The sequence below is a fragment of the Alternaria arbusti genome, assembly GCF_024043155.1.
Source record: "Alternaria arbusti strain BMP 1465 chromosome Unknown scaffold_18, whole genome shotgun sequence".
Taxonomy (NCBI): Eukaryota; Fungi; Ascomycota; class Dothideomycetes; order Pleosporales; family Pleosporaceae; genus Alternaria; species Alternaria arbusti.
Window position 1 is genome coordinate 136,899 of NW_026249958.1, and position 14,425 is coordinate 151,323.

Genomic DNA, 14,425 nt, shown 5'->3' on the forward strand with positions numbered 1-14,425 from the left:
CATTGCATCGCGTCGCCTCTAGCACACCACCGCCAGCCTCCTCGTCGCCGCCCTGCTCCTGACCAGACCCCCGCCGAGCCTCACCAGCGACATCCGCGTGCGTTGCCCTGCGGCCCGTTTGCTCATTTGGGCGCATGTCGCTTGGGCGTCAACAATAGACGACCGCGGTATTTTCGTCATTGGCACGGAGATTGTCGTGCAGATTCTGCAGCCCTCGAATCCGCAGCGAGCAGGTGGCGTGGCACGGAGCATCACGTAGATCCATGGCCGCAGACAGCCACAGTTACACAGGACCGCGACACAGCATGCAGTCGGCGCCAAATCGATAGCACCAATCCAGTCGACCCGTATCGAACCACCCCGACCAGGAACCTCCCCGCAGCGCGCCCGCCCGCCAACGTCACGCCCGAAGGCTGGCAGAGGGGGATAAGAGATGCCGCTGCTATCGGCCGACAATGGCGACTCGAGCAGGAGTCGCAGCCGCCAGCGCGCGCGCACCGAAGTGGGTGAGCATAGGAGCATGTGGGACCGCCTCAACTTCCAGAAGATCGGCTCCTGGCTGAAGAAGGACGAGCACACGCCGCCGCCCTCGCCCACCAAGCCCAGGATGTCCGAGAGCGTGACCAAGGAGAGCAAAGAGAACAAGGACAGCAAGGAGATCACGAGGCCTCATTCGAGCGGCGGACTGCTGGGGCGGAGAGGCAGCAGAAAAGTGATCCCAGGTCTGCCGAGGCCCCTGACCTTCAAGCGAATGCAGAGCGAGAAGAGAGACAAGCTGCTCGAGGTGCCCGAGACGGAACATCGAAGAGCTGTCTCGGAAGACCGCAAGAGCTCCGTGCCCTCGAAGCGAAACCCCTCGCCCCCTCCCATGTCTGTGCCGTCCATGTCCGCTCCAGACGTGCTGAGTCCGCACGAGAGTCACAGCGAGAAGGAGAAGGAGTCATTGCCAGAAATGGAGTCATTTCCCAGTATAGAGCGCACCATTGGCGGCGGTCCCGACTCCAATATACCAGCAGGCGCACGCCAGGTCGACTATGGCATTGAAGAAACCGAAGACTACATGTCGGCCGGCGAAATGTCTACGATTGAGGGGCCCCCGCAACTCCCGCCAGTCGAAGTAGCAGATGCCTTTTCAGACCGCGGCTCGCATCACTCAGGCTCAGACATCGACGATGTACGGTTGCAGGAGGAGCTTGAAGCAAAGTGGATCCTCAACCTCAGCATGCACTTCCGCGACCTGTCGGACCGCGAGAAGTTCTTCGTCACCTTTGCCGAGGAGCCCACCAAATGGAGGCGAGTTACAGTATCATGCGACTACCGGCATCTCGAGGCCGACTCACTCGAGGCGGATCTCAAGACGATGCACTACCAACGCGACAAGAGCAAGCGCATTTACGAAGCCATCCGCGACTCCCTACCCGATATCCAGTTCTACGACACCGTTACAAACCTCAAGCTCGAAACTGCCGACGGTCGTCTCCATGTACACGTTACCGAGGATATCAACGAGGCTATCCCGTACCCGCCCACATCAGCCATCGAACACCTCGACTGCAAGCGCTTCCGAGAGAGCGCCATCTCTTTCGACTCTCATATCTCAGGCTTCGTATACAAGGTCTCCGTCAACAACAATACGTACATTAAGAAGGAGATCCCGGGTCCAGACGCGGTCGAGGAGTTTTTATATGAGATCAACGCTCTCGTCAGCCTGCAAGAATCCAAGTCAGTCATCAGATTTGAAGGCGTCATAGTCGATGAGCAGAACGAGCTCATCAAAGGGCTACTCATTAGCTATGCCGAGCTGGGTGCGCTGGTGGACGTCATCTACGACTTCAAGCCCACAAGCCAATACAAACCCATGGGCCAACTCACCTGGGAACGCCGCGAGCGGTGGGCACGACAGATCGTCGAGGGTCTGTCCGAGATTCATGAAGCTGGATTTGTGCAAGGCGACTTCACCCTCTCAAACATTGTCATAGACAACGACGACAACGCCAAGATCATCGATATCAACCGTCGCGGTTGCCCTGTCGGCTGGGAATCACCTGAACTGGCTAGGCTGGTCGAAAGCGGACAGCGTGTAACAATATACATCGGCGTCAAGTCTGATCTCTTTCAACTGGGCATGGTACTGTGGGCGCTAGCCGAATTGCAAGACGAGCCGGAGCGCCAACAGCGACCACTAACTCGCACCCTCGATCGACCAAACACAGATGTACCGGTGTACTTCCGCGATATTATCAGAGCCCTGCTCAGTGACTCACCCCAAGGGAGACCGTCAGCGGCAAGCCTGCTCAAGAAATTCCCTGACGATATACTAGACCGGGACTTCAAGCCCAAGGCTGCCATAAGAAGCAGTGTTTCTACACATCGAAGCGACAAGGAGTACATCGACCCCAGGACAGCAGTCGACCTCGAGGATATATCCAAACACCGCCGCCATTCCAGACAGCAGTCGTCATTCGAAGAAATCAACATACCGCGCACAGAATACCCCGCATCCTCTGGCTCATACATCATTCCCAACAACCGCTCCGACCGTGGACGATCCCCTGGTCCCTTGAGCATCAGCGAGAGAAACAGACGAAGCGAATACTCGCCTTATCCTGGCCACCGGTCCGTCATGTCGCTCGACGACTCAGAGCTCGAGAATGAGCTTGCAAGCCTGCCAGCTAGTAGAGAAACGAGGTGGGAGCAGATCTACGTTGACGGTGATACCAAGCTTGTTCAGCGAGGGTGCGCCGACCTTGATGTCCATGACTTTGTCACGCAAGAGCCGAAAGACATATGTCTCACAAGTCCACCAAACGAGATGGAGAGTTCATTTCTTGGGGGCAGGCCAGCCGATGACACTCCGTTGAGCGTGTCGTTTGTTGGTGGACTCCAGCCACACTCTATGCGAAGCAGCGCACAAGGATCGTCTGATCAGGATCATCGAGAGTTTGGTAACAAGGCCTCCTTTAGCACCCGCGTACATGAACTGGCACAGACACAGCCAGATCAAGGATACTTAGATTCAGATGCCTCGCCGGGCTACGAAGAAGGTCGAACATTCCAGATCCCCGCCTCTGGAGTGCTCACCAACCTGGAATACGACGTTGCCATGGACTCTTCCGCCTCCAATACTTCACCTCCGTCGCGCGTCAGCACCAGCTTCTCTGTCTTCGATCGTCCGGAACCTTCTCGCAGAGTTGGCACGGGCTTTTCAATAGCGCAAGGGTACCGTATGCCAATGCATCAAGATTCAGGCTTTGGAGAGCCCGAGCGGGTATCGTCTGAAAGCGAGCGGATACGCCACAGTCTTGACGAGAGTATCAAGGACCTGAACTTCACTAGCGAAGATGAGGCAAGGATCGACGAGCGACTCTGGGATGAGAAAGGAGCCCCCAAGTTTGGTGAGGGCGTACGTGCAGCCGAGCTGCCGATCAAGCCGGAGCCTATTCCTATATTCACCATCCCGGCATCCCCGCGCAAAGAGGACAAGCAGAAGCAGGCGCGCAAATCGATGCCACCTCCGCCAATACCGAGCGTTGGACCGGCAAACGTGCTGAGTGTTGAAGACGTCCAAGACAAAGCTCTGGAAGAGAAGAACTCAAACACCACCATTCGAGCGCCTAGTAGACGCAGTCCGTACGCAGGACCAAAAGCTGTCGACTCTATGGACATTGTTTCGACCGACACCAAACACACCTCCAAGAAACCACATACCATCAGTTCGTCATCCAAGGACAAGCTATCGAATAAGCGAGCCAAAGATCCCTCGTACGACGATTACCTATCACCAGCCGAAGACGACGATGACGATGACGACAAACAAGCATCAAACGATCTCTCCGACTACCTCACTCACTCCATTTTCTTTGACCAAACTATTGATTACACACGCGAGCATCAGAAGCAGAAGCAGAAGAAGACCACAGGTCACGGTTCGCAAGGACCAAAAGTTTGATATTGAGACCCTTCGTTAACCTTTTCTTTCTATTCCTTTCCATCAACATGCATTCGCTTTAAGCCTTGTCTTTATACCAAAGTCTTTAGTATTATTTTTAATCCTCATGTGTGTATTCGTTCCTTCTCAACTCCTTCCTTCCTTCCTTCTTCCCTTGTTTTGTTAGCGATTTTCCGGGTCATTGGTACATGAGCGTTTTCTTTTCGGTTGGCGGGCGGGCGTTGTATGTCATGATCTAGGCACTACCTCATGATGTACGATTGACTTTTTCTTGGGATAGGCTGTAATGTCTCCATTTCAGGCGTTTGCTTTTGGCTGGATTGGGCAAGATTGGGGATACCAGGTCGATTTAGCATTTGGTAGCATGGGTATGGGCATTCTGGGAATATATTGCATTGTCCTCTTGAATGGGTCATCTTGCATGTGACAGTGTACTTTCGTTTGATCTCTGATGAGGGGATTGGGGATTGGACGAGCGTGTCTAGAGATGGCACATGAGGTCGTACAATATGAGCAATATGGAGCAAATCAGTCGCCACAAGCACGCCAATCTAGGAAAAAACTAAACACCCTAGAGCCTACGTTGCTGTTAGGTTACCTACTTTGTAGGTTTTTGTCTTAATGTAGTACGCAGGCCTGTTTGGTTTTTTTCTTGTATGAGGTGCGAGTGTCCTTTAGATCATTAGCTCACGTATCACATGTGTGCATCTTCTCTCCTATCAAGAGTAGGCGGCGAGGTAATGGATGCTGTTTTTACATGAACAATGAATCAAACACAGGTATCAGTCATTATCACGACTACAAGTAAAATACAGATATGTGCGAAGAGCGCAAGAGAGAGTCACGCCTGCGGAACCCTACCAGCGGAAAGGAAAATACGGTAATCGATACATCATGTCTTGAACCTTCCCTCCTTCCTAGCTGGGACACCCACGGCCTCAATTGGCTTCTTCAGTACCTGGCCCCGCTCATCATCCGAGACCTCCTCCTCAGATTCTTCATCCGAAGTAATGGCGTCAGAAGTGCCAGCATCAGAGATTCCCGCCTCCGAACCCCCATCCTCGGACGCGTCATCATCGCCTGAGACTTCGTCTTCAGAGGAGGCGTGTTTCTCGCTCGCGATCTCGTCCTCGTCGCTTGAGCTCACATCCGAATGTTCGTCCTCCGAACTTCCGAGCTCGGCAGCGTCGCTTTCGTCTTCGTGTTCCGTCTCAACCTCAACCTCACTCTCGCTCTCGCTCTCGTCCTTTTCTCCTGAACCGCCGCGCATCTCCACACCATTCTTTACTTTCTGCTCTTGCCTGGTTCTGTCTTCACGCTCATCCTCTGACGATGACATCTCTTCCGGCTCCTCCACGTACATCTTTCCTCCACCTCGCAATCCTGGTCCTTCATTTTCCCGAGATTGTGTCGAGCTCGGAGAGTCCCTTTCCTTCTTCTTGTCCGAAGATGAAGACTTACAACTGATCTTGCTGAATGCACGGGATGCGACAGATGGTTTCCGTTCAGGCTTTTCGCGACTGTTCGCTGACTGCTGACTGCTTTGGCTATCCACAGAAGCACGAGTCCTCGCGCTGGCTTTGCTGTCGCTGCGTTTGGAATAGTTCGTACCTGAGCTATTCCTGCTCTCATTGCTGGAGGTGTTCGATCTTCGCTGTACTTGCGAGAACGAAACTCGGCTCTCGTTGCTTGACGCAGCCGATGATCTCTGCGCTGTCGCAAAGGGGTCTTGGGGGTCGTTGTCAGAGGCAAACGGGTTCTCCAGTGTGTCTTCAGGCGCGGCCCTACGTTTGTAGTCGGCAGGCCTCGAGGTGTAGTTTCCTTCGCCATCGTTTAATGAAATGTGATCGGGAGAGTACATTGACGAAACAGATTTCTTGATGGAGCCGTACGACCGTCTTGCTGCGTTGTCAGAGAAAGGGTCGACATGGGCTCCCTCGGCAATTGACGGCATGGTCGCGTTGAAGTCTGGCCTTGCCTGATCATTCATACTCATGCTCCTAGAGCTTCCTTTACTGTTGCTACTGGTCTTTTCGTCCGTGCTGGGGTTGTCGATACCATCGGAAGCGTCGTTCGCGAAGGTATACGCTCGCTTGGGAGTTCTTGTGAGCAACGTTTCACGACTCTTGCGCTCACGCTTCGACTTAGAGGACGAGTCGGATCTCCGGCGAGTGCGCGGTCTTTGAGAGTCAGAGGGCCTCTTATTGTCTAGATCAATATCTTCGTCATCGGAAACTTGTGCCAACGAGCGGGCTTTTTTCTCATCTTCCTGTCGCTGCTTCTCTTCAGCTAGTCTCTGTTGTTCAGCTGCGCGCTGCTTTTGTTCGTCTACCAGCCTTTGCTCCTCTGCTAGACGATCAGCTTCCTCTTGCTTCTGCCTTTCCACCATTTGCTTCTTCCTTTCCGCCATCTGGCGGCGCGCCTCTGCAGCTCGATCTAGCGGTTCAGTCGGCTTGATCGCTCCTGTGCCAATGCTTTGTTTGCGCTTGACGTATGACTGGGGACGTTCAATGTTCGCGTTGTTAGCGTCGACAACCGTAGCCATGCTGTCAGACGACTCGCGTTTGTTGAAGCGTGGTGTGAAGGGCAGCGCGGGGCGATTGGGTTTTGCCCATTCTCTGGTACTATTATCAAGGTCGACGTCTGTCATGGTGTCGCGTCCAAACTCTGAAGGATCTCGGAGAACTTCGGGTACTGGTGCATTCGGTTTCTTTGGGGATCTCTTCTGCGCCTTACGCCGTGAGGGGTCCAGCTCGCCCTTTTCAATCTTGTTCCATATTTCCGATGCTGCCGTTTGATCTGGGTCATATGCGGTACTCGCAGGCTCTGCCTTCGGCCTTGTGGTCACCGTTCGCACAGGCTTTGGAGAGAGTAGCTCAGGTCGCTGTATCCCAGTGGATAGGAAGACTCGCCCAGGAGGTCTGACAAGCCCGTCACCTCCTGAGTACTCAATCTCCGGAGTATGCGGCAGTGGTTTCGCGGCCGGCGCGACCTGTGGAGAAAGTACACCCTGGGAGCCGTACCACTGACCGCTAAGATATTGTTTACGCGGGCCTTGGAGGTCATGAAGTTCAACGGGCCGCTGTTGCGAGAGACCGGCGATTTCGATATGGCGGCTGCGCTCCACATCGTGGACTGCATAGCGCACGCGCCTGTATGCCCTGTAAATGTAGAAGGTACCGAGCGATGCCACGACGATCACAAAACTGACGATGATTGCTGGGAGTACGGCTAATGCCATGGTCTTCGAGAGAAGTAATCAGGGGACTTGGATAGTCAAAGTAAATGCTTGATGGTATGAAATCGGTGGTAGTTATTCGCTGCACTTTTGCTAGAGTGCGTACGAAGAGGTCTTTACAAGTCTGTCGCGGAAAAGATGTAGAAATTGCTCTTCATAAACTACCTGTGACTGGTGTGTGGAGTTCCATTGCTGCAACAGCCACGAGCATATATTCTGTGAAATGTGCGGACACTTCAAGTGTGCGCTGCGAAGGGCATTTCGCCATCTTCACATATCTCGACCACGTCTTGGATATTGCTCCTAATTGACTATATGTTGTCATTCCTCAAAGTGATCATACGGTTGCGGAGAAGTCAGGTGTTGTCAGAGTATGTGTATTTGTTTGTATTATTTTCATATATTAACACGCATATAGAGCTGCGTTATGAGCATCGCTTCTACACAAGTGAGGTCTAAATGCTCCTCTCATGAACGAAGTTCTAGTTGCAAGTGCCGGATCCGCTCTGGCATCCAGAACCACAGTGGCCTGAAGTAGATCCGCACCATCCATACTGCGAGCAGCAGTTACCGAATGTTGAACCAGCGCAAGTAGCACCACCCTGAGTTCCACAAGTGCCATCAGTAGACACCTTCTTGGTCGGGGCGGGGGTGGTTGAGCCGCCACCGCTGCCACCAGTGCCAGTGCAGGTTCCGAAGGCAGAGTTGCAGCCAGCGCTGCAGTGATCAGTGGATGATCCGCACCAGCCGTATTGAGAGCAACAGTTGCCAAAGATAGATCCAGCACACGTTCCCTTGCCTGAGCCGCAAGATCCGTCAGTGGAAACAGCAGTACCACTGCCGCTGCCACCGCCGCCGGAGGTAGGAGGGGTAGTAGAGCCGCCGGAGGTGGCAGTACGGTACCAGTTCGCCTCGGGCTCACCCATGCACTCGCCCATAGTGACACCACGGTAGCCCTTTGACTTGAGGTACTCGAGCATGTAACCAGTAAGATTGAGAGCAGTCTGCTCATGGATGTCGTGGGCGATAGCGAGGCGGTGACCTGAGGCGGGACCACCAACGGTGGTGTCAATCTTGTTCTTGAAGTTGTTCTTGGCAACCTGAATGTTGGATAGCTGGTTGTAGTCATCCGTGTCCAAGTCGAAGTAGCTGACTACGTATCCCAAGTTCTTCATCACTGCCTGGCAAGCGTCGTTGCAAGACGAGTAAGGAGGACGCATGTATGTGGGGTACTTTCCGATAATGTTGCGAATGGCCATTTCGTTCTTGACCATCTGGTCGTAGCGCTGCGCATCGGTGATTTGGCTAAGATCCTGGTGAGACCATGTGTGGGATGCGACTTGGTGACCTTCGGCAACCATACGCTTGATCACGTTGGACCACTGCGCTGTGCTGTCGATTGCGCCTTTCCCGAGGTTGATTCCCGTGACGAAGAATGTGGCCTTGAAGCCATATGTGGCGAACTGGTCGAGGACGCGGTCGGTGTAGATGTATGGGCTGGATGCTGATTAGTCGTGCTATCAATACGTCGGGTTGTGAATGAGCCTACCCGTCATCGTAGGTAATGGCGACAGTGCCAGCCTTCTTGCAGGCGTAGACACCACCACCTCCGTATGCGACGCTGCCCCTCTGAGGACGGGGGTCGTTGCGTGTGCTGGCTCCACCAGGTGTCTTGTTGGCATCGCAAGCCGGGCCAAAGTCAATCAAGCAGTCAGGAGCTTGGCAATGATCTTTAGTCGTTCCGCAGTATCCCTAGAGCAAGTCAGCTATTGTAACAGTTCAACATCTAAGATCAACATACGGCACCTGAGCAGCAGTAGCCCGCAGCGCACTTGGCGTTAGCGAAGCTGGGTCCGCAACGGCCGTTCTGACCACCTTGGCGGGTTTCCAACATGCCATCCCTTGGCTGAGCGGGGTGTCGAAGCACACGAGCAGCGACAGGAGGTTTAAAGTCGGCTTGCAAGTCTCTCGGTAGACCAAACATCTTGGGTGCCCCTGGGACTCCTCCATGAGCAGCCACAAGAGGCGCCACAACACCGACGGTAAGGAATTCGGAGAAGCGCATCTTTCCAAAAAATTAGATAATAAACAATAAGACCAAAGTCAACGTCTTTAAAGCGAGTGACAGCTGCCAAAGGAAAAGATTGGCAAAGTGAGAGACTGATAAAGGCCGGTGTAGGGACGGGGCGCAATAAAATAAAACAACAGCAGCAGCAATATACTTATAAACGCCAACCCCATGCACACATCTCGACGCATCGATAGAAAAAGACCGGAGAGCATGACGTTTCTGGCAACTAATGAGCGTGCGAGCTAGGTATCGCAGATCAAACATCGCGCATTATAGCCAAGAGGCGCTCGCGCCGGCACACCTCAGAACGAATACGAAGGAGACGGCGGGCGTGGCACTCGGGATGTTGGGGGAGATTCCCACATGGGCCGCGCCCAGAGCATGCCTACCGTACTTTGGCGTACGATTGGGATAACAGTGCTGCAGGCAAACCCCAACAACGCATCGCTACCACTGTTAGCACTGCCGGACCATCGAATTGCCGCCGCTGTCATGCTGTCATTCATGTAGGAGCCGGGTGTAGGAGGGCTCCCAGCGCGATAAGAACGGCGATAAAGAAGCAATTCCCAGCTGTGCGACGGCGCACCTTGGCTTCAACAAGCTGACTGTTCGGGCGAGGGAGTTAGGGGGGAAAGTCGGGTACAGAAGTTTGCCAAGAGTCGGGAGGATGCAGCGGCGGAACCAAGACTTGCCCAGGCGCACCTAGCGACGCTGGGCTGTTCTAAAAACAGAGCTGCATGCATGGCGTCGACTCGCGAGTGCCTTCTGAATGCGGCAATACTTAGTTGCTATTGATTTTTGACGCTGAAGTTTTTCGCATCTTTGCGCTTTTGAGTTTCGGAAACTTTGCGCATGTGGGAGGAATCTGGGGAAGAGATGATGTAATGTGGTACTTGGATCGGGGCTCCGCCACGCTATCGGATGAGGTAAGCGCACTGGCGCAGGCGGATCATGAGATCTGTCTCATTGGCCTAGTCCTAGTGTAGGCTGACAGAATTCATGCCCTCTGACCGTATCTTCAAGATTAGCTCAAGTGATTTTGCACGTCTGCCTCAGTGTCAATACCCTACTCTCGTATTGCTACTTGGCTTTCCCCGCTCTGCCTCTTCCCCGTCCACTCCCTCTGCTTTTGCCACTCCCGCGTCCTCGTGTCGCAGCCGTCTTCTTCCTTGGCGAGTTCCGCTCAGTCATATCCGTCATATCCGTCTCACCATCGCTTCCTTCGGCAAAGAAGTGGCTCTTGACTTGTGCGTCACTTTTCCTGGCTGCCTTACGCCTCGGCGCTGAACGTGTAGATGGCGGTGGTGTTGGTGGGTCGGAAGGAGCGCCAGAGGGTGTGTCGTTGTCAGACCCTGATTCTATGACTGTAGACTTACGTTTTCGCGTGGACGCTGTCAGGAGTTTGGCTCCGCGACCACGTGGACGACCACGACCACGAGTTGAAGATGTAGCGTTCGACTTGCGAAGGGTGGATTTTGGTTGAGGCATATCCTCGTCGTCTTCTTCGTCGCTGTTTTCGTCTTCTGGAGGTTCAGGCGCGTCCATATCCTCATCCGCATCTTCATCAGGATGCTCGCTGGATTCGCTGGGCGGCTGCTGAAGCGCCTGCGTGAGGGAGATCGGTGTGCGATATGTACTTTCCGCCATGGGCGCGCGTGACACATCTTTCTTTTCGCCGTGGTCAATGGTTAGATCCCCATGCTCAGGATCGTCTTGACTTGCTGGTAGAAAACCACCAGCCATGTCATCATTATGGTGTGTACTCTGGTGCGTCCGTTCAGGTACGAAGCCACCGCCAGAATCAGCGCCATCGCCGCGCATGAAGCCGCCCTCGAAATCGGTGTGGTTCTGAAACACTTCCCATTGCGACTTCTTCTCCCCACCATCTCCTTCGGGTGATACCGCCTTTTCCTTCACTGGCAATTCGACATCCTCACCGTACTCTTCTCGCATTCTTTCCACGATTCTCAGTCCACTCGCAAATTTTCTCCAAAGTCCCAAAAGGAACTTCTCCCTCTTTTCTCTCTCTTTTCTCTGTTTTTCCGCCTCTTCAACTTCCCAAGCATCGATGAGCATATCCTCGTGCTCCTGTGCAATCACAACACCGGTTATGACAGGCACAGCGCGTTGCTTTCCAAACTCGAACCCGGTACACGCTTCTGCATGGTCTATGTTGAGTTTACGACATATACGCGCTGTACCCTTGAGTGGAACGTGAACCGCGCCTTTCGGCACCATCGTTGGCACATAAACGTCGATGTTTCCGTATGAGTTACGAGGGATTTTGCCGTCAACAATGGGATCAGGAATGATCCAGTCCGTCTGCGCTTTAGAGAAAAGGCCTTGTTTCACTTTCTCGCCTTCAAGACGTTCCTGCTCTTCCATCTCGCGTTTACGTGTTACCGTAACAGCCCGCCTAGGTACGAGTTTGAGAGGCTGTTCACCCTCCCGTACCTCTCGACCTTCTTTGTGCCAGGATTCTTGGGTCTTGCAGTTGACAACGTCCTTTCGCAGATATACCGGCTCCGTTTTCTCGTTGCCGCTTGTGCCAAAGGTAAAATGTCGAACGATCTTGGCGCCGGGTATGAGTGCTTCCTCGCGACGGAGGTGTCGTTCGAGCACGAATTCAGTGGAGTTCTTATAGCCCTGTAGCGTCTCCTTTCCGCCTTCGTGCATTTCCTTCTTCTTTTCTGGTTCTACCAAGACAAGATCACCTTCATCTTCAACTTCATCCCATGGCTGACGCTTGTCGTGAGGTCGTGCATAGGGGCGCATTTGCGACTTCACCCAGTCCCACTCTTCCAACCGTTTGACCTTGCCGCGTTTGTTGTGTATGGGTATCTTCTCAATAGGCATGCGGACACCCCTTGTCCGACCAGGCCACTTGGGTACATATCTTACAGTGACATCCTTTGCTGTTCCGTCAGAAGAAAAGGCGATGAAGTAGGCTGATACCTGCCTCGCCCTGTCGGCCGTTCCACCGCGAGCGTAGAACTCGGAGAACTTGTCTAAAGACGCCGCACTTGCGATTATTGCCTTGGGAAGCGGCGAAACAGCTATAGGTGTATGGGTGAGATGAGAGATGGCCTCTGTCCAGTAGGTCGGAAATGGTAGTTCATCGCGGGGATTGCGTGGCTTTGGCGCTTTCTTAGTAGGCCGCTCATCTTCTGATCCCGAAGAAATAGATATGACACTGCTCAGGTCGCTGCTATCGTCCGGGTCAACTTCGGCCGTTTTGCCACCCTTGTTTGTACCGCCGAGAGGTTTCGCTCTGCCGTTCGTAACTGCTGATTTCGAAGCAGTGTTACTGTCGGCAATTTTTACATCCTTCAGTTTCTCTAGATTCTTAGGAGTTCCTTCTTCGCCCTGATTCCAGCCATAACCAATTGGCTGTAGACTGACTACCATGCGGGCCTCTATGCCGAGCCCTCGTACTAAAGCGGTGAACAGTTGCTCTCCCAAGTCCCTGCTCCCCTCACATTTACGAGCTCTGTCGCGGAATGCTTCTAAATTCTCCACTCGCTCGCCAAAAGTATCGGGATGGTCGGGGTTCTCCCTCCAGGTATTGATCTCGGCTTCTAGCGTCGATGGCGAGAGGTAGCCGCGTTTGCGTAGGCTCGGAGTTGTGACTTGGAACTTGGACTTCCAATACGCAGAGAGATACTTGAGGAGGCGAAGCAGAGGGTCCCCAGCTGACATGTTTGGGGCTTTCGGCTCAAGCGGTTCAGATGTCGCGTTCCAATCGCGACCCTTCTTGGCGCCTTTGGCATCGCCCTTGCCCTTGCCCTTGCCTACGGGAGCCTTCTTCTTGTCTTCGCGAGCAGACGATCGCTTCTGCGGGCTTTCGTACACTTTGACGCCGTTCTTTCCGCTGTTCTTCCATGTACCCTTCTTTTCTTTCGTCACCTGCTTGGGTGGAGGACTCGGCGCCCTCTGCACAACGACAAGACTAGGGCCGTCTGTGATTCCGGCGTTATCCCAATACCTCTCCAGTTCGCGCCAGCAGCCGGCCGACATGCCTTCCACTAGTATCTTCTGCACTTCCTTGTCTTGTATCCAAGCGTTTCTGATGAGATTGTGGTACATCAGGCACTGTACGTGCATACAATGTGTGACATTTCGTATCTGCCGCTGTATCTTGGATGCGCCCTTTTGCCCTTCCGATTTCGAGTCGAAGGCGGTCTTTGGCGCGGCGGACAGGGTGAGGGCGATGTCGCCAGTGATGACGGGCGCAGGACCGTGGTCTGTTTTATTGTTATTCTGCGCACCAAGCGCGTCTTCCCAATCGTCGGCTTCGCTCTCGTCGCTATCACCACCAGCTTTCGCCCTTCCCCTGCCTTTGCCTTTGTTTGCGCCGTTCAACGGAACATCTTCGAAATCATCTTCGCTGCTCTCCGGTTCTGACAACTCGCTGTCATCATCTTCTTGTTCCAACAGGGCTTTGGTCTGGGCCAGCGTGAGCTTGGCCTTTGGCGGTGCGTCGAGGGTTTCGAAGACGGACTCTTTGCCTTTGCGCGTGGGTGCAGTAGCTTTGCGAGCGCGCGCACGCTTCGGTGGCGGTTCTGTTTGCGGCGAGGCGGATCGCGAGCGCTTTCGGGAGAGGATGGGCGGCATTCTGATGCCTGGTTATCGTCAACGCGATCGTGACATAGGGACAGGCGTGGTGCGACTTGTTTGTGAGGGTTGAGGCTAGATGGCTGGAATGATGACGCACTTTCCCCTGTTGGAATTCCGATCTGGCGGAACGATCTCGTGCAAGGACCCACAGTCGCGTGGCGCCCTTTCGCGCGGTCACGAGCATATCACGTCATATCAGGCACATTGTCCAATGTTCCTGCATTGACAACTTACTATTCCAGTCCCGAGCCAATTTATCCCGTGCATCATAATTGCTTATTTGCTAGCCGCGATCAAGACCGGTCTAGCCTACGAGCCTCGTGGAAGCCAATAACTCTTCTCAGGCCTTCTTCCAAAGTATCTCTATCCATTGAGAAAAGAAAGCGGAAATTACCTGGCTTTTCATCATGATATGCGTGGCCGGCTGACATCTCTACGCCGTGATCATACAGCGCGTGTCTCAGTTCATCCTCACCCTGCCACGTCGCGCTCCGTAAACACGCCGAGAGATCGATCCAGAGGAAAAACCCAGCGTTACTAGGCCATATGG

At 53.8% G+C, this 14,425-nt stretch overlaps 4 protein-coding genes across 4 annotated transcripts; 1 reads left to right on the forward strand and 3 right to left on the reverse strand.

Annotated features, from left to right (window-relative positions):
- Positions 1-433: 433 nt before the first annotated feature.
- J4E86_009663 (uncharacterized protein) lies at positions 434-3,949 on the forward strand (the record flags this gene model as incomplete). The annotated part of the gene is made up of 1 exon (XM_051450165.1): positions 434-3,949. The coding sequence occupies one exon, from the start codon at positions 434-436 to the stop codon at positions 3,947-3,949; it is 3,516 nt and encodes a 1,171-aa protein (XP_051298553.1).
- An 892-nt stretch (positions 3,950-4,841) lies between these two features.
- J4E86_009664 (uncharacterized protein) lies at positions 4,842-7,190 on the reverse strand (the record flags this gene model as incomplete). Its single annotated transcript, XM_051450166.1, has 1 exon — positions 4,842-7,190. One exon carries the CDS (start codon positions 7,188-7,190, stop codon positions 4,842-4,844), a length of 2,349 nt encoding a protein of 782 aa, XP_051298554.1.
- Positions 7,191-7,669: 479 nt separating this feature from the next.
- On the reverse strand, positions 7,670-9,252 carry J4E86_009665 (uncharacterized protein; the record flags this gene model as incomplete). Its single annotated transcript, XM_051450167.1, has 3 exons — positions 7,670-8,684; positions 8,737-8,939; positions 8,989-9,252. The coding sequence occupies 3 exons, from the start codon at positions 9,250-9,252 to the stop codon at positions 7,670-7,672; spliced, it is 1,482 nt and encodes a 493-aa protein (XP_051298555.1).
- Positions 9,253-10,338: 1,086 nt separating this feature from the next.
- J4E86_009666 (uncharacterized protein) lies at positions 10,339-13,872 on the reverse strand (the record flags this gene model as incomplete). Its single annotated transcript, XM_051450168.1, has 1 exon — positions 10,339-13,872. One exon carries the CDS (start codon positions 13,870-13,872, stop codon positions 10,339-10,341), a length of 3,534 nt encoding a protein of 1,177 aa, XP_051298556.1.
- Positions 13,873-14,425: the final 553 nt, after the last annotated feature.